Source organism: Fusarium venenatum (assembly GCF_020744135.1).
Source record: "Fusarium venenatum strain MPI-CAGE-CH-0201 chromosome Unknown EDB82scaffold_3, whole genome shotgun sequence".
In the NCBI taxonomy this organism is placed as follows: domain Eukaryota; kingdom Fungi; phylum Ascomycota; class Sordariomycetes; order Hypocreales; family Nectriaceae; genus Fusarium; species Fusarium venenatum.
In genome coordinates, this window is record NW_027072131.1 from 336,843 (window position 1) to 359,826 (window position 22,984).

The following is a 22,984-nucleotide window of genomic DNA, read 5'->3' on the forward strand; positions in this document are numbered from 1 at the left end:
CACATGATTGGAATGATATTGTAAATTCAAATGGAAGATCAATGGCAAAAACATCAAATGATTTCCATAGAGTGAGTTACCTGTGGCTGCTCTGCATTTGGAAGCCTACCAACCTTCTTCTTATTTGTCATCCAAGTCTTCTGTTCAAGCCTAAGGCGGTCGTGGATCGTCCCCATTTGGTAGATACCGCCACACAGCGTCCTACAATCGTAAGTCTTTCGAAGGAATGTTCGGATCCTGGGTGGGTCGAGGAAATGCTCTTTCTCGACTATTAAAATGTCGGCGCCTATTTTTTATTTTCAACTTGGCGAATAGCACGTCGAGTGCGATTCTCTATCAAGAGATTTAATATTCATTGTAAAGTCGGATTGGCTATAAGGTACATGTATTACTAACAGCATTTGTAAACACAAAATAAACTAACTTAAACGATCTATGTCATTATCAGACCAAGATGGCTTGCTGCGACCGGGCAATTAGAACAAGACCATGTTTAACAAATCAGATAAACATGGTTTATAAAGAAGAAGAACACCATTGGAGACACCCTCATTACAATTGTGGCAATAGACCCAAGGTTTCTTGTGTTCTGGGCAGAACTGGCACTTTTCTGGCTTATAATAGATTGTAAGAACCACTGGGACAAAGGCACTCGCCTGAAGCGTGACGCCTTGCCCTTCCAAGATGGTTTCTTCAATCATTGAACGGTCATGACTTCACCAACGACATAGTCGTATTTGGCAATCACAAGATGATCTGAGGGATAGAATGAGCCCCCGGTCTGCCTACTTGAATATTTTCCGTGATGACTAACGATGATCCCCAAAGTGGTAATCGGACAATAAAGTTCAATCGTGATTTAACCGCAGCGAGTTTGATCAAGACACTGGCCCTGTTCATCCCTGGTCGATATCAGTTCTATATAGTTCGTGCTTAAGTGTACGTGGATCGAACAAAACGACGCCTCGTTGCTCGTCATTGAGATCGCCCCAATTCAACTGTAGAGGTGAGCCCAGGTATGTGATGCTTCCTTTTAAATCGGCTTCATTCCTTTGTGGGATAGTTTGATGACTGTGAAAATGTCCGTTGAAGGTTCTGGCTAGAGACGCAAAGTAATCTGGGCCTGTCAAACCGCGGTACGTCATAGACTTATTTGTGTGTGGTGAACCGATGGAGAATGGCCTTATTGATTGCGAGGTGAGCAAACGCAACTGTCTTGCTCGCTTGATCAGGACTGATGGCGGCCACAGCATCTGTAAGCTCACTTTGCTCTTCGCGAAATGGTAGAAGCAAGACTTGTCGGTCGTCCCACTCCTGGTAATCGACGACGCTATGTAGAGAAACATGTGGGGCTAGTCTTCTGATATTGAGTGCTTCGAGAGCTGTCGTCTGGTAGTCACGCCGGTATGCGAGGTCGTGATTCCCTAGCAGAATATTAATTCGTGGGACGATATCGGTTAAATGGCTGATGAAGCGATAACATGCGGACAAAACGTGTGTCGGCTGCATCGTTCGGCTGGTCAAAAGGTCGCCGCAGATTACCACCCGGCGAACATGGTTTCTTTCTGCCTCCGCGACGATCCATTGTGCCGTTCGTCGCACACGATCCAAGTCGCGGATGTTGAAGTGAATGTCACTCAGAAGCAACCATTTCATCTTGGCGATTGCTGAGAGTTCTTAACTGGCTGGCTGATATTGGTGAGGGTCGAGTCTTGACTTGATGAGGCGGTTGGTAAATGATGAGTGCCTGTGCTGACAAAATGGATTGATCGAGTTTCATGCAAAGTCAATGATGTGGTGGGTGATATTATTATTGTAGAGTCACAAGGACTTTTGAAAAATTATCTAACGGATTCTGTGAAAGGCTTGAAGAGACCTCTCAAGTGGTGACTCATCTCCGCCTCAATGAAAGACGTGGGTGGTACAAGGCGAGCAACATGCAACATCCAACCACCATGCATTGTGTGACAGGTCAAATCGCTTTGAGGTTGGCTAGGCTCCATGAACAACAAATCAAGTGTTACAAGCGGCTTTCCCAGAACATAACATCACAGCCAACAATCCAACTTCCCGACGGTATGCTATGTAAATTGTAGGTTATTGGATAACTTCGAGCTACTTGTACTCACGTATTTACTTCCCGTCGCACAAAGAATCAACACCGTCGGTTACTTCAATGAAGTCCCTAGAATCACACATAGACATTCATCGGCTACGTACTAGTACGAAATCACAAACAATATACTCCAGGCTCCAAACAAACATCTTTGAACTTTTAATTGGACTTTACCGGGACGTTACAAACCCCAGTGACGCAACATGCTGCTTAGTCTAACATTGATCATTTTCTCATATCCAGAATAACTCTTAAACCTGTCATCTCTCATGCTGGGTTCATCTTGACAACTACCACCCACCACCGGAAACACGAAACCATCACGCCGAACTGACCAGTCCTAGCCTGCCAACATGCTACTCCGTACTGGAAAACGGATCATAAGCTGGTGGACAAAGTCAGCCCTGGGACGCAACCATGCCATCAACAATGTGGAAGATGTCTCATCCATCCAGCTACCTGGCCACGGTCATTCAAAGAGCCCCAATACAATTCGGCGAATGGCCGCGAAAGACGTTGTATTTCGCCTTGACAACACGTACAAGAAGAAACCGACAGAGAGACAGCGCATCATAAACAAGGTTCTTGGAAAAGCCATTCCCGGCGCTGTAGGAGCAGTGGTTATGTACGTTCAACTAAAATTCCATTTCCGCCTACAGCTAACTAAAACCTCTTCTTCAGTAATGCCTGGCATACCAGCCCATCCGAGAAGAGAGTACACTGCACCGTGGATTATACTGATGCACACAATCGCCGTCTGATTCGAAAGCATATCTTCCGAACGAAGACGAAGAAGAAGTAAACCTTCGTCCGTTGATGAAGTACAAGGAACGCTGGCTTGTTGAACATGGTGGACAAGGCGTGGGATTCATCTACCTATCTCCACGGAGCAGAGAATACCGGAAGCACACAAGAATAGTTTGAGGGCTGATTGCATCACTGAAGTAGATTTACACGGGTTCATCTTAGTATTAAAGTTGAGACAAATCTTGTCACAACTGAGGTCTTCCCGGCGGTGGCGTCCTGTATACACGAATTATTATGCGTGAATGGCCATGACAAATACCTTTTGCAACCAGCTGTTTCTTTTACGATCCATAGACTACTTCCATACTTCACTTGACCCGCTGCGTACTTTGCTCAGTGCAATAGAGACGTTATTGGGATGAAGATGTAGCCCGCACATGATGTCTACGGAGATGTGATAGTTAAAGTGTGACCTTTACTGGTAATCAGGTATAAAGTATAATTGACTTTGGCTGTTCCCCGTTAACATCTAATATACTACTAGGTCATCGGCAAGTATGCGGTATGTCAGGTTCAGTTACTTAGATTAGATTAGATGGCGTGCACGCGCGTTGTTCCGAGTTTGAATAAGTATACTGTTAGTAAGCCCTTCGCTTCGATGAAGCTTGAAAAACCGGTTCCTGCACGTTGTCAGTTTCCCAAAAACGACGTTATGTCCAGCAGCCAGTCATCTTTAATCAGCACCGCGTTTGAATTGTGACAGAGAACCCACTAAAACGCTTTTCCCAAAATTGATAGAGGTCCCGCCAGAACTTGAGATTTATTGAAGGGCAGTGGGCCTGTCCTTTTCAAAATGAAAAATATTCTATGAAAAAACATCTCTATAGCTGGACAAAATAGTTTCTACCGATTCAGGCCCCCGCGATCTTAGCGTACATGGATGGCAGCCGCCACGTACCCCAGAAGTAGCTTTCACGCAAGGCTCACACCCTATGCATGTAGTCTTTGTGTACAAACAGCACAACTGCAGCGTTAATGCCACATTGAGGACCTCAAGTTACAATGAGAAAGGAACCAATGATGTAATTATCATATATTATTAATTACTTCACTTCTTATCCGTCTTTCCTTCACACACCACAAATATTGTTGAAAAATTGTTCGCATTGTATTATATCAATACATAGTCAAATTGAGGCATGAATGAAACCAATGAGCTATACGTCCTTCAAACCAGGCGGTGAGAGTGAACTCACTTTTTTTTTTTTTTTTTCAAAAGATAGCTTCTATGTCAGGGGCCACTGCTATAGACGAGTAGAATTTTGGTATTGGAAGCATCGGACACACAAGAGAGGAGTTGGCCAATGGTCGTAATTCGTCCTGACTAACGTCAGAAATTCGACGGTCGGGATATTATAGCAGGTGAGCCAGTTGCATTTTTCACGTACTCTCCACGTATCGTGAAACTTGCTGGAGCGTGGCGGCACATGTCACGCATTTATCTTGCACGCTTGCGACATTTGCCATGTACCCTCAACAGAAAGTTAAAAATCCATGGCAACAGCACAAAGATGTTAATTACATGGTCTATATCTCCATTTGTCTTTCGTCGTGGTCGAACTTGTTGAATTTCCTATACTGACTAACGTGGTCACTGATATCGATGCATTGCGCACTCTCGAACTTACTCGCAGAAACAACCAACTGTTAATCCCAATCGGCTTTGATGTTCGTTAAATGTGTGTCACGGCTTGAACAACAAGTCTCGACCGAGAAATGGCACTGACAATCCCAACTGCTGATAATATATGGTACCACAGTATAGCCGACAAGTACTTGCTTGACACCGATAGCTTAGATCATTTAGATCTTTGACAAACCCGGTTCGAATAAACAATCTACAAACAATTGAACGTAATGACTGGTGTCCTGAAACGTGACCATAAAGTTGTCATGAGGAATGAAGCAAATACATGTCACCACACGTGTTTTTTTTTTTTTTTTTGCATAGAGACAAAATAATGGAGCACCAGCCGGCCATGGTTCACCACACCAAACAGTTTCGAACACCGTTCCGACCCCAAAGTCCTGATGTTTGAATATAAGGGTTGAATTCGACAAGAAAGATAAGTTATTAGTTAAAGTCAAGTTTAGGCAATACCTATTTAACTTCCCAGGGGACTCTTCCAGCCAGATGTGAATGATAATCCTCATCTTGTCTAGTCTTGTGACAGGTGTTGACTATCTGATTGTCTTTTGAGACTGTAATATAAGGATGACATTTCAAAGTACCGTATACATTACTCTTCATTTTCTATACCGTGGTCAGACTTATGAGACAAGTCAGTTACTCGATAAAGTAAGAGTCGTCATGAGGAGCACCTGACGAGTTACCAGACTGGATCTGAAGTTTTCCCACGTTCGGACGTCCGATTTCCCGTCTACGAGTTGATCGGGGGGCAGAACGAAACACCAGTACAAGCCCGGCATCACCAGGCAAGACATATCACAAGATAACTTCAAATATGAACGATTTATAGCATAGCATCGCTAGATATTGCCCTTGCCGCGTTAATTATCGTTCAAACGGTGGGAGTAGCACAGGCTTTAATGCCAATTCCATATTGTATACCAGCGTCTTGAGATACATATTCTCATACCTATTACATTCAGCGAAACGACATTCTCAATATCAATCTTGGTTTTGTTTTCAGGAGGGTCTTCCCAAGGCACAGTCTCAACAACTTGTCATGTGCATAAGGGTCTCGTCTACTTATTGAAATGCAAGTTAGAGATCGCCTCGTGACGTTGCAAGTTATTACATTTGAGTTGCGATCAAGTCTGATGCGGGAATGTGTCTCGTAGCTGAATCGTGGGAGTGCGATTTCATGGGAAGCAAATTCCGGAGCACTGAGCCAAGATCGGCAGGCTTGTAGTTGTTTCCAAGGTACTGCACCGAAGCCTCCTGGCTCAAATTAATCTCTCAGCTGTATCTTGATGAGTACATCAGCCAATAAGAATCTCAAAGAACCAATTTGGGAATGACTGCTGACAAGATGATGTGTATTACAAGATCAAATGTCTACAGTGTCTCGTTTCTCGAGATCATTGTTTCTACTCATTGTATAACAATTAGCATGTGTGACAGAATGCGGTGGCACCCCGCCCTAAATTCAGGAGCTATGTACCACAATACCAACAACCCGGTACCTGGTACCAATTTATTTCATCTTATTGAATTCTTAATCATTCAGGTAAAGAGCTTTACATAGCAATCCCATTTATCATTATTCTATAATATGAATCTAAATCTGCATGATTATTTCACGAAAGAAACAATTCTGTCCTTTGCGTTTACTGCTTGCATAGTCAAAACGGCTTCGATAAAGATTACCTCGCCTTTCTGTCTTGAAGTCGGTTGTTGTCACGCATCACCACCAACCTTATTTTTCAAATTCATGCACGCTTTTGCCATTCTGCTGAAGCAAAGCTCGAAATTGGATCACGTATGACTTTTTTATTGGAATACAACAACGGTGACAAGCCTATTGAAGAAACTGGTGGATACACATATGCGTCAGTCCATTGAGATTGAACAAATCAATGGATCCATATATTCAAAACATCGGAAATCGATGCAATGCAATTTGTTATCATCAACCATTGTCCCACATAAGGTACAATGAAAAGAGGATTTTACGAGGCTTCGTTCCTCTTTCTAAGAAACGGACGCTGACCCGTGTCGTTGAATTAAGGATCAACATACGTGACCGTAATGTCGCCCAATCCCGGTGCCGCATTTCCTCCAGTGGATTCCCCAGTCTTTTATGACAAACTTGTAACTAGGCGCGAATCACAACATGACTGTGACATCGTCGTTTACCTGCTACCGTGATCTATCACTAATTGGTATGTCTTTTACTTGTTGTCTGTCTCTTTTCGCAATCTGACCTCCCGGCTTCCCCTCCTCTGAGTTGACTTCTTGCACTATCCCTATTTGAGTCGTCGGCCAATTCTATTTCTCCGCAGGAACCCTCCACACATAAACATCGTCGCGTAGCATTCAAGGATACCGCAAACAAATACTGGACAGAGTGAGGTCTAATAGCTTGCAATTGTTTTATTGCTACTATTTTCTAGTCTCAAGAGAGACTGCGATATTCCCGATAAGAAGCGTTGGCTGAAGGATCTGACTGTAGACGTATCTGTAGGGTAGCATCAGTTGAAAAGACTCGTACTCGCTAAGCGATGAGCGATTGGCCAATAATGGTGGTCAATTCATGACCGTAATGACACGAATGCATATGTGAGTAAGAAGGGTCTCTTCACCGCAATATTACTGCAATGTCAGCATTTTCAATCAATCACAGACCGTGAAATTGTTGCACGACAGGAAAGCTGAACAACCAAGACGAACACATTAGTGTATGAATACGAGACATTAGCTCATCTTGTTTTCTTCCAGTCCCTCACCTTTTCACTCAAACCGTTCTTTCAGTCTCCGAACTAACACCTACATTGAATCATCACCATGGGTTGGGCAGAAGATACCAAGCTTAGTGATCCTTACATTTTTATCAAGTCAGATGATTTCTTCCAGGGTATTGACTCAGGTGCTACTCAAGTCAAGCGCCCTCGAACAATCACCTTAAATCAGGATGACCAACTTTTGAGTGATGGAAAGCTTAACCCCGCTTGTTCTCACGGTCGCATTTTTCGCTTCGACGATGGTTCTCTTCTTTTGATTCAGTTTATGAGACCCAAGGTTTGGCAGATTCGTTTCGATCCTAACAATCGAAATGGTGAAGACTTTACCGACTTCAACACGTAAGTAATAAACAATGTCGACGTATGGACTGTATCTCACAATTGAAAAGCCGAACAATCGTCAAAGACACTCTGAGTGGCCCTGGTGGTCTCATTGAAACCCTCGATGGCCTCGAGAACATTGATTGGAATGTTGAACTCGTCGAAGATCCTCAATACATCATTTTCCAGTCCGTCCTGAACCCCAACAATCACAATCGTCAAATCCAGCTTCAAATCTGGATACAACGAGACCCCTTTCAGATCACCGTCATTCGCGTGCTCGAAAGCAACCCTCCTGCCGAGAAGCTCCCTGAGCTCCAGAGCGTTAACTACGCAAGCTCTAAGCAGCTTGAGCTTCCTAGAACTGCAGGCGCACAGGCTGCGATCATTTGGAAGACCCGACCTAGGGGCCTGCAATACACCGAGAGAGCTACAATTCTGTCCATCGAGAAGTCTGTCACTGCGGACTTTATGGGTTTCGGCGAACAAGGCGGAAAAGACTTGTTCAAGAAGAAGACGTACATGAACTACTTCAGTGAGTCAAATGGCCAAACGGTGTATGCATACGTGAATCCTGATTGCTGCAGATTTTGACAACATGAGGTACCAGAACGTCTATGGAAAAGGACCTCTAGATGATCGCGAGCCTCTCTATCATTCCGAGCCATTCTGGATCGAGGTTGACTCCCACCCTGGATATCGATCACAGGTCTCAACGTTCATTGACAATTACTCCCACATCTGTGTTGATGTAGGTGTCAAGGATACAGGCGCAATTCGCGTCGCGACGCGCTTCAACAGTTTCCGCGCCATCATGGTCGCTGCAGACAGTATGCAGGATCTCATCACTTCTTACACTTCTATTGTCGGCAAACCGCGCCTCAAGCCCCGATACGTTCTTGGCTACCATCAGGCCTGCTACGGATACGACAGTCAAGAATCTGTCCTCGAGTCAGTCGCTGAATATCGCAAGTGCGGCTTCCCAATTGACGGCATGCACATTGATGTCGATATGCAAGACGATTACCGAACCTTTACCATCGACAAGCGTGATAAGCATTTTCCTGATCCTGTCCAGATGTTCAAGACTCTGAGAGAACAGGGTGTTAAGTGTAGTACCAACATTACTCCATACATCAACTCGGTTCCCAGTGACACCTACTCGACTCTCAACGAGGGTCTGAAGGATGGACGCTTCATCAAAGATGACCGCGACGTTGACCCTTCGGCTCCCAATGTGTGGGATCAGCGCTATGTAGGATGGTCTGTTGGAAACCAGATCTTCCTCAATCCCAACACACAGAAGCCACCATACTTTGAGGAAGACAAGTCGAAGTTCGAAGACAACTTCAACAGTCAGAAGCCTTTCCATGGTGGTGTTTTCTATGGGTGGGGAAATGGTCATCCTGGTCATTATCCCAATTTGAACAACAAGGACGTTCGAAAGTGGTGGGGTAAGCAGTACAAGTATCTCTTTGAGTGTGGACTTGATTTCGTCTGGCAGGACATGACGGGGCCTTGCATCGCTGAAGAGTACGGTGATATGAAAGGGTGAGTGAGGTCAACTTCAAGTTTCTAACAGTCCATCCACTGACGACAGCAGTCTCCCGTTCCGTCTCAACCTTGACTCGGATGGTTGGTGTCAAGACTCCACCAAGGCCACACGCAAAAAGGCCATCGAGATCTGGTCACTCTACAGTTACAATCTGCACAAAGCCACTTATCACGGCTTGAACAACATCCACAAAGTCAGTCCAGATCTCGAGTGGCGCGAGAACAGACGAAACTTCATCATTGGCCGTGGAAGCTTCGTCGGCAGTCACCGTTTCGCAGGTCTATGGACAGGTGACAACGCCTCTACATGGGAATTTCTGGGCATCTCGGTCGCACAGGTTCTTGCTCTGGGAATGTCCGGTATCACCATCTCCGGCCAAGATGTAGGTGGATTCGAGTTTATTGATTCTGAGCGCGACTTTGTCAACCCGGAGTTGCTGATTCGTTGGTATTCTGCCTACTCTCTTCTTCCGTGGTTCAGAAACCACTATACCAAGCGACGCGACTGGATTGATGGTCCGAGGAAAGGAACGATGAGGAAGGATGGCAAGCTGTTCCAAGAACCGTATGCGTATCAGAAGTACTACGAGGCGAATAGCTGGAGATTCCAAGGACAGGAAGCGATGATCTACCGTGCTGTGCTTCCAATCTGTCGTTACCTGATTCGACTGCGGTACAGTTTGATGCAGCTGATGTACGACGCCATGTTTGAGAATATGGTTACCGGACTGCCAATCGCAAGAGCCATGGTCAGTCTGATTCCTGTTGGTATGAATGCTGCTAATATTTGATGCAGGTTATCACCGATGACATTGACCGTAGTCTCTTCAGTGCTGATGTTAGTATACCTGTACCCAGAGTGTATACGTTGCTAACCAGTCAGAACCAAAAGTTCACTCGCAGCCAATACATGGTGCGAAACGACCTCCTCGTCGCACCAGCCTTGATCCCGGAATCCAAGCGCCGCACCCGCAAGTTGTATCTCCCCTACCCTGACAAGTGGTACACCATGAATCTGCGACCCGATGAAGATCTTGGCGCTCCTCTGCTTGAACCTGCCAATGGTGGAAGTAGAATTGAGTATGATTGTCGCATCAGTGACCAGGATTCTCAGCTACCCTACGTTACACCGATGTACATCCGTGAGGGTGGAATCATTCCCAAGATCAAAGTCCGAGACTACATCCCTGATCCTTCGCTTCCTGCACAGGACGTTAATCCGATTACACTGCATGTTTACCCAGGAAAGGACAACGTAAGTACAATCTGACAAAGCTGGTAGTTGTCTGAACTGACACTCGTTAGACCTACATCATGTATCTTGATGATGGTATCTCGCGAGACAGTGCTCCCGTCGTTGGGCGTGGTCTTAACGTTAGCGATGAGAAGGCGGCCAACAAATACTGTCAGGTTGAGATTTCCCAGGTACATCCCTCTGCACAACGAACGACTCTCATGCTAACCCTCTGAAGACTACCAAATCCTTCAACGAACAAACTGCAGTTAAGTTCATTCGCACCGTTACCATCAAGTCACCTTTCAACGGCTTCGGTGATCTCGCCTTCATGATCGGAACGAAGTACACCCTCGCTCTCTGGCATGCGCCCTCAGTCGACATCAACACTGCGAAGGTTGACTCGTCTAACAGCAATGTCACCTCCAGGACTGATACCGGATCTCGGGCTACTGTTGTCAATGTACCGGTTGCTGAAGCGCATACCGAGGGTGTGACTATTCAGGTGGCCTACGCCGAGATGAAGTAAGAGTTGAACGGGAAGAACAAGCACCTTTCTTGGATGTCGAGTGACATTATGGTGGTTTTTATTGGTGTTTCCATTTGCCATTTCCTTTTCGTCTTTCGGAGTTCATACTGTCCCTAACATGGCCAGCGACCAACCAGATTGCAGGAATGTCAAATTGAGTGTTATTTCTTTGAAACGTTTGCGTTTTGCTTGAACTTACAAATACAACAAATCGGCCTGAAATATCCACATGTAACTCAACAGATTATCAACTTCACATTAATAGAACTTTAAATCCAATTTCTTTGAACTTACGTATGCTTTTGACGTCTTCTGGTTGGTGTTTGTTGACGATTCTATAAGTCTAAACTTACCAGAAGCCCCGGTCTGTAGCAAGGTTTTGATATGTAAAGTTTCTAGTAACAAACTTATTCTAAAATATATAAAGGGCATTCTCCCGCTACTAGCTACAATCATTCTTCCTTCACACCCTTTCTACAACAATCAAAAGTCATCAACAGCGTCAACCCAACACCCATTTCTCCGTCTACTAACCATTGATACGACAAACACCATCTCTCCCGCTGAAGAACGGCCACTCATTGATAGTCAGCCCTTCCCGCTCTTGCGTCTTACACGCGAGCTTCAGCACATGATATTCGATTATCTCGACCCGATTGACAGCACATCCCTTGGGCTAAACTCGAGAGTTCTCTATCTTATCCACCGTCTACGTTTCAAAGAACGCCTTCCGCTGGATATAAGCGGTGACGGGCCTATAGAAGTAATATGGGGGTTCACACGAATCGGCGAACCTTATAAAGGTATGACGGTGTGTTTGAAATGCAATACTACAGATTGTTTTATACATTACCACATTGAAGATTGGTTTGGCGCGCAATGGCAATACTGTTATTTTTGCCGAAAGTTTGTATACAGGTCGGAGGAATATGACAACGGTCTTCTGCAATTGTGTAAAGAACATTACATTCCATATATCAACGAGGATGAGTGGTTGAACAGAACTTTTCAACGCCACCAAGACAGGTATGGGAATATCCACAGTCTTGTACGGCGGACGGTCGGAGACTATATTTCGTTTGGAACCACTGACGACAACGACAATGATTACTGAGTATAACATTCTACGGGTTATATCTGAGCCGATAAAGTAGAGATGGAGGATAGAATGCTCCGATTGAAGACATAAGAAGTCAAGGTTGATCTTACCTCTTGCACGTTATCATCAACTCTTCTAATGTATTCAAGCTTGTTCCAACTTGGTATTTCGGGAGTAAACATTTTCTTCCTGAACACAGTTTCGCAGCCGCAACACTTCTTCGACACATTGCATCTATCTATGATTTTAATAACTACAACTAAAACTAATATTGATGCCTTGGTATTTGACGAGTCACTTTACAATTGTTCTAATAGAATGTAATGGATTACCTTTCTTCGATTTCTGGTAGCAATGCATTCTTCGGGGAAGAATTGAACAATGAACGCGAACTGTCCACTCAGAGTTATAGAAGGCAAAGTATATAGTAGCAACATTATTATGATTCATTTAAAACTTTCCACGTTCCAGAGATAGACACTTCTTCTTCTTTTCACACTTTCTTCCACAACAACCAAAATTGCGAATACGATGACGACCTTCTACCAGGAAGCGATATTTCCTTTCAGACAAAGGTATGGTCACGCCTTAGGTTGTTGATGGGGAATACTATTATACAGACCTTACTTCTTGGAAGTCACAAACAACGGGTAGAGGCTGATAAGAATATTTCAAAATCTTTATAAAGTTTCAGAATAAAGCATGAAGGTTCAGAGATCACCAATAGTTATATTTCTCAAATTTGTTATTAATAATAATTATATATTGGTATATCACTACAAAGTTGAAAACAGTCTTTCTCACACCATATCGTATGGGCTATCTCTGGGACTGAACACTTGCCTTCAAATACCACCACTTGGGGTGAAAGTATGCAGGTCCACAGATGGGATTTCTTTCCATACCCGTTCCTAAAAATGGAAGTTCAAGGCCCCCAGGTAACAATCTTTCATTTGCACACGGGCAAAATGAGTTGAAATGTTGGGTGAACTAGAAACCTGGAAACGATTGAACACGGCACAGGCCTTGGGTCACAGGGTTATTGTGGGGTCAAAAGAAACAAGGGCGAAGAATTAATACAGATGATCATTAAGCACGTTACTTCTCTATTTTGATTAGGTAATATGTCATTACGGACATGTGAAGCGCGACATGTTCAGGGAGCGATACACAAGGAATCAACACGTGGCATATTAAGCTCCCAAAGACGTCTTGATTGAAATATAACTCATTCGGCATGATAGGGGCTGATATGTTGAAAACGAGTGTCCGCTTGAACGAAAACAATATAACGAAGAGCAGATTTCCGATTTCACTTGTCACTTCCTGTTATATGAAGAAGTTATTGATATTTTATGATAGAATACAAACGAATCAGCAATTGTAATAAACTGGATGCGTACAAGACAGTGGCATTCGAGATGTTTTGGAACTCCATGCTCTCGAAACAGACGATGCTAATCATTGGTTGGAAAAATTGCCGCGGTCGATTGTTCATTGTCTGGTTCTTGGACTTGGACTTTAGTACTAGTAGGTGGAGGAGATAATCGTGCAAGCTTACAATGATTGCCCCCACATCGCTACATGCTGAGACCATACAAGTGGAATGCAATCCGCGAGTGAACCTACACTTAGCCCAGGCGCAACACTTTGAGACAGCATAGTGCCAGCAGTTGGAACGCTTGGAAAGTGGGGTAACTACATAGTATGTTCAATGTACACAAACTGCAACGTGAATGCAAGCTTGTCGCGCCTCGAAACTACAATATGATGTCAGCAGCATAAAATTGGGAAGCAGAAAATAACAACTTTTTTCAGTTGTAGGTCAAATACTAAAGATAAAGTACTTGCACTTATTGTATTTGATCTAAAGAGGAATGACTGTAGTTAATTACCTTAACCGCTAAGAACTCACCACGCAAATGCAAGGTATAAGACATGCAGATGTGGAAGGAAGCGTAGAAGTATATAACAGATGTATCAAAACCGCCCGTTGACTTGATACAATTTCGCATTATATCATTTGATACGTGATGATGGATATATCAAAGTACGTTGAGCTTGTCTTGGGCATGTCCGCTTCTTGCGTCACTGGTATGGGTATATCACTTGCTACGTACTTGCATACATCCCGATGCAGGCTCACACGACTCATGTATAAATCTTGCATTCAAGACGCAAGGTGTTTGCACGCGGAATTAAACTTTCCTTTATGGAAACCAGATCGGGTTTGGATTCGAGTAACAAGACACCCGTTTCACTTTCAGCTTGAACATTAAGAACTTTCGAAGGCTCCAACGCTCAGAAGACCTTTCCCGGAGATGTCCGATACGCTTTAGAAACCTTGGTTCTTGTTTTTCGTTATTGATATCTTCCCTTCCCACCATCGCTTGTCTTGCATTTTTGTTCACTTGTATGCAAACACCTGATTACTGTCTGTCTTATTTTGAGACAATATTCGCAAACAGCTGCGAATGCCACTGAAACGATTCATAAGCAGCAACTCAAGACACACCTTATTACTCACAGGCGTGTAACTCACGAAGGAGTAGTTGCGCATATTCAGCTGCTTGAACAACTGTTCCAAGTGTGTAGACTCGATACATTAAGGGATTTACAGTAAAACGAATATTTTTGCAACAGTCAACAATTACTTATATCTACATCAAATGTAATCCAATCTACTCATTTCCCCTCGCATCCCCTTCAGTCAACTTGATCCATCCTTAAGACTGCATGATGGGGAGGTCCCTGTTGAAGCCCATCCAGACCACCATTCACCACCACCCAGTCCATCTCTTTTCGAGAAACAAATGTCAAACCACCCAACTCTCTCCACTTCTTCATTAAGCGGGAGTAGTTCCAACACACTCAACAACAAATCGTCCCTCAAGCACACCATTTACGTTCCGAGGAACCCAGATCTTATACGTGCCATCCCGGTCAGAAAACTTACCCTCGTACATGGTGTAGACAGGTGCGTAGTAGACATTGGCGTTGTTGGGACAGTTTCCACTGCTGTACTTGAGAGAACTACCGGCACTGAAGGACTCAGTGTAGCTAGTGCTGATCTGCACCGATGCCTCGAAAATCTTGAAAAGACCAGCAGACACGCCAGCAGTGGCGCCGACCTCGATGCTGTAAGACGAAGACTCTTCCCAAGTCTGCTCAATACCGGGTGCGAGCTCATTGGCGTTGACTCGCTTGCGCTCACCGGGCTTGATGACACCCTGGCGAGTAACAAGGTTGATCCACTTGCCATCTCTCTTCTCGACCTTGCCGTCATCTTGGTCAATGACCTTGGAGAAGGCAATGTCGCGGTCCTTTCCAAAGATGCGCTCGTACTCAGCCAGAGAGTATTCCTCCTGTCCAAATGGTACAGAACGACGGCGAGGGCTAGGAATACCCGTGTAGCGAATAATCTCAAAGTACTTGTTGGGTCCGTCGGTGAAACGACCACCGAGGTCATCGCGTCTGCATTGACTCTCGACGATCTTCTTAGACGTCACCATGAGTCCCTCGGAGGTGCCAACGCATGCATCGCTAGTAAAACACTGGGCGATTTGGCATGAGCCCTCGTAGTAAACAAGGCACCCAGACTTGATGTCTGTGTCTCTGCCGCAGTTGCGGGTGACTTCCCTGGGGCTGCCAGCTCTCCAGCCTAGGGTATTCCAGAGACTGTCGCCTGTTACCGACATTGTCAGTTTTAATCGCTCATGTGATGTCAGATTCAAGACTCACAGTCTTTCCAATCTGGGGACTTTTCGCGGTGGCAATCAGCTACAGCGCTCTGGGCCAGAGCACCTGAGGCAAAAAGTGAGGCTATAAACGCGTAGGTCTTCATGGCTGAAACAGGAACAATAGAGTCGACTTGTTGTTGAGGTGGTGTTTGATTGGTGTGAAGCGATGAGCTGCTGATGAGCTTAGAATAATGAAGGGGACTTTGTCTGTCCATTTATACTCGAATGCCATTCAATATCGGTGAACTATTCTTTGCTTATCATCGGGGACAAATGGATCCTATCATATCACGATCAACATTCCAAGGAGTCCTACAGTTAAGAATAGGAAGTCGAAAAGGCACATACAATCCTTCAAGTGTCCGAGCACTGGCTGAGTCCGAATCCTTTATCCGAGCGCACGACGGTGAATGGTTCGGTAAATAAATAATTACCTTATCCGAGCGCTTTGACAGGTAAGCCAAGACATGCGGTGGGCGGGCGATCGCCCGGTAGTTGAGCGAGGGCCAATAGAGAATGGTAGTCATTGACGATCAACCTCGTTCAGGTAATAGTTACCAAACAGATTCCACCGTAAGGCTAGCGAATCAACCAAAGTTCACTTACCACCTTTGCGTCTCACTCCCGGTCTACAAGGCAGAAAGCGAAAGACCCAGTCTGCCGGGCCTTCATGGTGAGCCACTTAGTGGACCTCGGAGTTATTCCAGCGTCCAGAAATGACGGTTACCGGAAGCATGAGGGGAGGATGAATGAATCAAGTTATGTGGCTTCAACAATTATATCTAGCGGTTATTTTCAATACCGTGATACCGTATGTATCCGCGCAATCGAACGACTAAAATCGGGTACAGATAAGATGGCTTCAACGTCTGTAGCTGAGAGTATGTCAGGTTAAATAGATCAATAAAGTACTTTATTTCCTTCATCATTAGGTCTAGATAGTATACATAAGTGATCAATACAGTGAAGCCCGATAACTTGCCTTGGGCTTGTTACGGCCGTTCAATTTCGTGGAAATGTACGGTACTTGAAGGACAGCAGTTTTGTCATGCATCCAAATCCGACTTGAGAGTTTTTTTGAAGACTTGCTTGAGTTTGTTTTTTATCCCGCAAAACAGAATTTCTCTCCTACTTTTACCGTTCGTGGTATCGCTGCTCATGTGGGAGGCCGACCACCTGACGAGGGGTAACTCCAACTGTTCCCATCAACAGAACACAATCACACTTCCCCGCTGTTACATCCTTCAACCTTCCCCATCAAAAGGATTAAAACCCTTGAAGACTATCAGCATGAAGATCTTCAACAGCATCACCCGACGTGTCCGCCTCCTGGTCTCGCCATCGGCCTTTCACCGTACACACTACACGGGCTCTCTACTCTTCAATCTCGCATCATTCATCCTTCCCGCTCTCTATGGCACACTGTCTAAGCTATGGGTCGCGAACATTGACTCGTCAATGGTTGTGTTGACCGATGCGTTTACATACATGAACACGGCTTCTGAAGCTGTGAATGAAGGGTTACCTCGAGCTGCTTGGGTTATCATTGGCGATAAAGCATCGAGGTCACTGGACAAACGTTTACAGCTGACTCATACTTTAATTGCGTTTCAAACAGCCATTGGTCTACTTCTGAGCATTATCTTTCTAGGCGCGGCATCTTCTTTCTCAAAGAGTTTTGTCCCAGTCGAAGTAAGAGATGTGAGTCTGACTTATGTACGAATCACTTCGTTCACTGTCTTGGCCGGAACATTGGAGACGGCTGTTTCTACATCGACAAGAGCTTTGGATAAACCCGATATCCCTTTGGCTATCAGCACTGTTAAATTCGCCGTCAACATCATCCTCGATTTCCTTATCATCTCTCGCTTTCATGTTGGTTCCTTCACACCCACTGTCAACATGCAAGGCACTATACAGTTGGTCTGCAACCTTGTCGCAGCTATCGCTGGCCTTGTTTATTTCTTGTGGTCCAACACATGGTCTTTTGTCAAGCATACACCACATGATCCCCAAGAGACAAAGCTGCGACCAAGTTTCGACTGTCTCAAGATTCTTCTCCCACCTGGTTTAATATTCTTCACCGAGTCGGCTGTTAGGAATGCATTGTATCTTTGGCTTGTCAGCACCATCGTTGCCCTCGGCGCTGTGTATGCTACAGCTTGGGGTGTTTTCAACACCATCCGCTGGGGATTAATCATGGTACCCGTGCAAGCGTTGGAAGCCACAGCTTTGCAGTTCATCGGGCATAACTGGGGAGACTGGAGAAAACGAGTGGACATCAACACACGAAAGCCTCGCGCTTCACTTAAAGATTTGCAGGGTATCGTACAACCAGCGCTTCGGTCCTTGACACTCGCAATCATCTTCGAAGTCCCCATAGCAATTTTCCTCACTCTCTTCGGCGCCAAGCCCTTTGCGTTATACATCAGCGGCTCAGATGAGGTAGCCGAAGTGACAGCATACATGTGGCGGAGTCTGGACTGGTGCTATGTCTTTTACGCCATGTCTACACAGCTTGCCGCTATCCTTGTTGCGACGCGACCGAGATGGTATCTTTATCAGAGTCTCGCGAGCAATCTGCTTTATGTGCTTCCATGGGCTATTGTATGTCAGGTGGTTGACTTGAATAATGGCAATGCATGGTGGTATTACAAGTTTGTTTTTGGGGGAAGTCTTGTTTTTAGTTTTGGTGATATTCTTGTTGTTGACTCACTCTGGGCTTGGAGCTTACATTATGGGAAGACCAAGTTGGAGGCCTTTAGAGAGTGAGAGTGAGGATACAGCTTAGATGTTCTGACGGTGAGTATATACTGTGTCCTAATAATCGCAAGTAACGAAACTAGCAGGTGTGTTAGTGCAGCTGTAGGGTCTAATACTGACCATGAGAACAGCAAGGTTGAATACAAAGGTACGAGGGTAGTCTGATTCGTTAGCTATGTAGCTCGGTTGCGCAACTCTTATACGTAATTAGTGTCTTCACACTCTCATCAATTTATGTCATCATTTGCACCACAGCAGAGAATCACAAACAACATCACGACAACTTCATCAGACAAGCAGTGTAATAAAACTCAGTAAGAGCAAGAGTAGACACCTTCTCTCAAGGCACCGGATATGGCGGCTTCCTCTATAAAAACTTGCTGATTCTATTGAGCTCCTTCTGCCTCTCCTCATACCATTCATCCACAATATCAAACTCAGTTTCATGTGGACTATATTCTTAAGCTATTTCTTCTGACGTCTACACGCAGGGTAAAATTCACTTTATCCCGTAGTGGCTTAGGTGGTGGAAGCACCACACTTGAGAGCTGCTCTCATTGCACGTGACCAGCAATCGACGCGCCAGATTTTGCTGTCAATGCTACACGTTGTCAGTATTTCTCGAAAATACTCGAAAATTGTATCCAGAGTTAAGTCTAAACAGAGGATAAAAGAGCATGCGATAAAGTTATTTTTTCCAGTCAATGCTGCATTCAAGGTGTTCAATTTAATTGTGGTGAGAAGTCAAACCGTTGCCTCGCTGAGATGAGGCTCTGTGGCAATTCCATCAGTCGGCGCACTTTTGCCCCAGTGAGTGAACTCTCCCAGTGCGCGATTCGCGAATTGGAGACAGCACTAAACCATATTGGAAAGTTCAATGGGAGATGCCCTGTAAGCCCCACAGGGGAACAAGGCCGCGTCTTTTTCCACGGTCACGTCTTGGGAAACTGAAGCAATTGATCGTTTTGGAAGAAAAGACCGTACCAATAGACAACGGATAAACTGATGAGTGATTCTTATGACACATAATCTTCGTAACTTGCTCATATCGTCAATTGAGCTGCACCTGGGTATGATTGGCTGTCTGATGTCAAGAGCGGGCCTTGTTCCTCAGTTTGCTACCCTACAACGACAGAGCAGAATCACTCAAATCTCCGCCCGCGGTCGGTTATTGACACAGATTCGCGTTTTTCTCAAATGCGCACGAGATTTATTGTAGCCATACTGCATTTGGACTTTTTGTCTTATTCACAAGATGTCTTGGTGCTTGTTGGCATTTTTTATTATGTTGTTGATGGCAGTAATTAATTGAACCGTCAAGATTTCAATTCAATTAAGCTTGCGTGGAGTCTCACAAAATTTCAACGTCCGTGCATGACGCAATCAATTTCCCAACATCTGATCCGATCTTGGTCTCAACAAGAGCTATACGGCTGGGCATGTTAGTTTATCTTACTCATTACAATAAGCAAAATAATTTGAGAATATTCAGTCAATTGATCTGCATCATCCAAACTTCCTTTTGTAATCGTAATCATTGCCCATTGTCTCTTGCGACAAACAACACCAGCCAGACTCGTCTTATATCCGCGTGCAGTAACCGTTGTACCAAAATCTCACAGACTCTGATCCTTTCCCCAAGTTGCCTGGCAACTGGATCCTTTTCCCCTTGGCGTGTTCCCACATCCTAGAAGTGATACGAGGGATTCTAAATTTGGAGTCGCTTTCACGGACCATGATAGGCTGGTTGACCCCGGATTAACCCCTTAATGCGCTGCCCGAGGCCTGGAACCACCCTGGAAGCGAACAATCCATTATTTCGCTTGTGCTGGTAGCCGACGCGTACTGTTTTTCTTTCCTCCCTTCCTCTTTCTCTCTACCATCGCATTTCCAATTAACAACCGACATTCGTTAATTCTTTCTTCCTACGGTCGCTTTTAATCTACCTAATTTAATTCATCGCAATCAATCACACGTCAAAATGTCCACCACCGTCAGCTCCGCTTCGGCCCCCAGCGCCAGCACCGCCTGCGCTGCTCAGCTCTTCAACCAGCCCAACCAAGACAACACCTGCGCCCTGCCCTACAAGGATGAATACCTCACCATGATGGAGAAGTGCTGTGGCGACGCAAAGATTGTTAGCTACTACGACAACTGCGGCATCTACTGTGTCGCCCTCGACCAGACCATCGGCGAACTCTCCAAGTGCCTCTTCAGTGAGGGCGCTGCCGACGCCGACGTTTTCTGCAGCGGTAGCAAGAAGACCACAAAGACCAAGGACGCCGATGTCCCCGCTACCGCCCAGGCGAGCGTTGTTTCTAGCAAGGACGATGATGACAAGGATGGTGATGATGAGGATAGCTCTTCTGCTGCTTCTTCTGGCACAGCTACCGGCACTGCTTCTTCCAGCAGTGAGACCTCTTCCGAGACTGGTAACGCTGCTCCTTCTTTGGCGCCCAAGAGCGGTATCAGCACTGTTGGTCTTGCCATCGGTGCTCTGCTCTTCTCCTCCTTCGCTGCTGGTGCTTTCCAGCTGTAAGACTCGTCAATTAAGTTTGCGTCTTTTCTCTGCGGTTTCCATCATTCTACATCTTGTCAATAATTAGGAGGGGGTTCTATAATTATCTATGTATTCGCAGTTGGCGATAAAACAATTGAACATTTATTTAATACGTACTTAATTGATGTTGTCCCATGAATTAATTAATTGACTTTGCCCGACCGTGCCCTGTCTCTCGTCGCGACCGTGCCTCGGCTACGACCAAACGTTTCCACTGTCTCCATCAGTGAATTAATTGGCGGGCCTGAGCATTTGTCTCTCCCCATTCCATTGCAACCGTGATCGAAGTAAATGCACGTCATTAGGGGTCCGCATGGTCAAAGTTCTGGAAGCGAGGATCCATCAACGCCAATTGAAGCCTCAATCCATGGAGTTGGTTCTTCCGGGCGGACGGCCGAACTCTAACAGCATCCTCCAGCGTTTAGGCGGTCGACAGTTGTTCCAAACATGGATCAAGCACGTTTTACGCAGCAGTTGCAAAAATGCGTCGGTTTTTTAATGTGCATCTTTTCGTCGCATTTTGATTGACCGATTAATCGGACGTGATTTATTTTTAATAGCCTTGGTCAATTAAGAGCGGGTGGATTGTTAGCAGGCTTGCCCGGCGTCTCTAGGCGGTTGATAGTTGTTCTAAACACGAATTAGGTATGCACGTCTTTGGGCAATAATTGCAAGATAGTATTGTTTTTTTTTTCATGCGCATCTTTCGTTCGTACTTCAATTCCCCTGTTCGTCGGGCTTTAATTATTTTTTGATTGTGTTGGTCAATTTGAAGCTCACAGATTGTCAATAGTCTTCCCAGCTTCCCCAGGCGGCTGTTCACTATTTACAGTTGTCGCAAATGCGAACCGTACGGTCTTCGATGTTTTTACGCATTAATTGGAAGAATACGCTCTTTTTTTTTACTTGCGCGTTTTTATCGCCGTATCTTAATTGATTGATTGGTCGGGTGTAATTTATTTTAAGTTAAGTTGGTGGTTAATTGAGAGTCGATGGATTGTTAGCAGCGTCGCCTAGCGCATCTCTACGCAGTCGCCAGTTGTTCGACATGTGAATAGTGCACGGTCTTTAATGTTTGCACAAAGTAGCTGTTAGTCAACGTCGGCTTTTGATGCGCCTTTTTCCCTTGCAACTCAATCTACCTTTTAATTGGGCTTTATTTATTTTTAATTGAGTTGGTCAATTGGGAGGAGCCCTGGTTTGGTCGCAGGCGCGTCAAATTGCCATCGCTCGCGTTAATTCTGAGCTTAGTCACCCGATCAATCGCACGTGATCAACTGCTATACCCAAGTTGACCACACGTTCTGGCGTACAGTCGGCAAGACACCTATTAATCTGTCTAGTTACGAGTATTAGACGCATCCAATGCAAAATCTATGTAATGCATATAGTCTGTCGCTGTCATCTTATTATTTAGCGGCCTGGGGAGACCCGATTGACTACAATGAAGGACCAGCAGCCAGTAGACAGACAGACTTATGCGCCCAAACTGGATAGATATAGGGAAGAAGTTCAGAACATCTTGAGTCAACCTTCTCTCGGGTGGAGTTTTGAGGTTTAGCATTCTTCAAAATTGGCTGAATTGCAGGTGGTGCGTAGATATCGGGTCGGAATACCTAATGCGGTGGTTGGATACTGCGTGTCTTTTGCTGAGTGTCCGTTCTGTTTACTTGTGATGGCCCTCTGAGAAAAAGTGTTACATTCACGAGGCTACTGATGCCTGGTCCTCGCTTCTCTTATTTCCTTTTCCGGTATAATTCGGTGTTTACCTATATCAGACACCCTGAGGATGTAGGTGACAACCCTGGGTTTGCGAATCGGAAGATTTGTGGC

At 45.1% G+C, this 22,984-nt stretch overlaps 6 protein-coding genes across 6 annotated transcripts; 4 read left to right on the plus strand and 2 right to left on the minus strand.

The window, feature by feature from the left end:
• Positions 1-1,085: 1,085 nt before the first annotated feature.
• EDB82DRAFT_502746 (uncharacterized protein) lies at positions 1,086-1,653 on the minus strand. The gene has a single exon (XM_025726270.2). The coding sequence runs from the start codon at positions 1,507-1,509 to the stop codon at positions 1,150-1,152; it is 360 nt and encodes a 119-aa protein (XP_025580853.2). The 5' UTR covers positions 1,510-1,653; the 3' UTR covers positions 1,086-1,149.
• Positions 1,654-2,469: 816 nt separating this feature from the next.
• On the plus strand, positions 2,470-2,918 carry EDB82DRAFT_525968 (uncharacterized protein; the record flags this gene model as incomplete). The annotated part of the gene is made up of 2 exons (XM_025726271.1): positions 2,470-2,741; positions 2,798-2,918. The coding sequence occupies 2 exons, from the start codon at positions 2,470-2,472 to the stop codon at positions 2,916-2,918; spliced, it is 393 nt and encodes a 130-aa protein (XP_025580854.1).
• A 4,310-nt stretch (positions 2,919-7,228) lies between these two features.
• Positions 7,229-11,282, plus strand: EDB82DRAFT_502747 (glycosyl hydrolases family 31-domain-containing protein). Its single transcript, XM_065608693.1, has 8 exons — positions 7,229-7,690; positions 7,741-8,207; positions 8,260-9,223; positions 9,276-9,975; positions 10,023-10,064; positions 10,110-10,481; positions 10,532-10,651; positions 10,699-11,282. Exons 1-8 carry the CDS (start codon positions 7,395-7,397, stop codon positions 10,987-10,989), a joined length of 3,252 nt encoding a protein of 1,083 aa, XP_065463743.1. The 5' UTR covers positions 7,229-7,394; the 3' UTR covers positions 10,990-11,282.
• Positions 11,283-14,732: 3,450 nt separating this feature from the next.
• EDB82DRAFT_202690 (uncharacterized protein) lies at positions 14,733-16,193 on the minus strand. Its single transcript, XM_025726273.2, has 2 exons — positions 15,830-16,193; positions 14,733-15,773 (listed from the first exon to the last, which is right to left on the minus strand). The coding sequence occupies exons 1-2, from the start codon at positions 16,041-16,043 to the stop codon at positions 14,935-14,937; spliced, it is 1,053 nt and encodes a 350-aa protein (XP_025580856.1). The 5' UTR covers positions 16,044-16,193; the 3' UTR covers positions 14,733-14,934.
• Positions 16,194-17,066: 873 nt separating this feature from the next.
• On the plus strand, positions 17,067-18,923 carry EDB82DRAFT_502751 (uncharacterized protein). The gene has a single exon (XM_025726274.2). It carries the CDS (start codon positions 17,119-17,121, stop codon positions 18,598-18,600), a length of 1,482 nt encoding a protein of 493 aa, XP_025580857.1. The 5' UTR covers positions 17,067-17,118; the 3' UTR covers positions 18,601-18,923.
• Positions 18,924-20,310: 1,387 nt separating this feature from the next.
• EDB82DRAFT_502761 (uncharacterized protein) lies at positions 20,311-21,298 on the plus strand. The gene has a single exon (XM_025726275.2). It carries the CDS (start codon positions 20,573-20,575, stop codon positions 21,128-21,130), a length of 558 nt encoding a protein of 185 aa, XP_025580858.1. The 5' UTR covers positions 20,311-20,572; the 3' UTR covers positions 21,131-21,298.
• The last annotated feature ends 1,686 nt before the right edge of the window (positions 21,299-22,984 follow it).

Excerpts from the sequence above, each read along its gene's own strand:
- EDB82DRAFT_502746 (XM_025726270.2), bottom strand. The coding sequence starts at position 1,509 with ATGCAGCCGACACACGTTTTGTCCGCATGTTATCGCTTCATCAGCCAT.
- EDB82DRAFT_502751 (XM_025726274.2), top strand. The coding sequence starts at position 17,119 with ATGAAGATCTTCAACAGCATCACCCGACGTGTCCGCCTCCTGGTCTCG.
- EDB82DRAFT_502747 (XM_065608693.1), top strand. The coding sequence starts at position 7,395 with ATGGGTTGGGCAGAAGATACCAAGCTTAGTGATCCTTACATTTTTATC. Across the intron at positions 8,208-8,259 it reads GACGTACATGAACTACTTCA|ATTTTGACAACATGAGGTAC; the intron begins GTGAGTCAAATG and ends TGATTGCTGCAG. Across the intron at positions 10,065-10,109 it reads GTAGTCTCTTCAGTGCTGAT|AACCAAAAGTTCACTCGCAG; the intron begins GTTAGTATACCT and ends CTAACCAGTCAG.
- EDB82DRAFT_202690 (XM_025726273.2), bottom strand. The coding sequence starts at position 16,043 with ATGGACAGACAAAGTCCCCTTCATTATTCTAAGCTCATCAGCAGCTCA. Across the intron at positions 15,774-15,829 it reads GTCCCCAGATTGGAAAGACT|GCGACAGTCTCTGGAATACC; the intron begins GTGAGTCTTGAA and ends TGTCGGTAACAG.
- EDB82DRAFT_502761 (XM_025726275.2), top strand. The coding sequence starts at position 20,573 with ATGTCCACCACCGTCAGCTCCGCTTCGGCCCCCAGCGCCAGCACCGCC.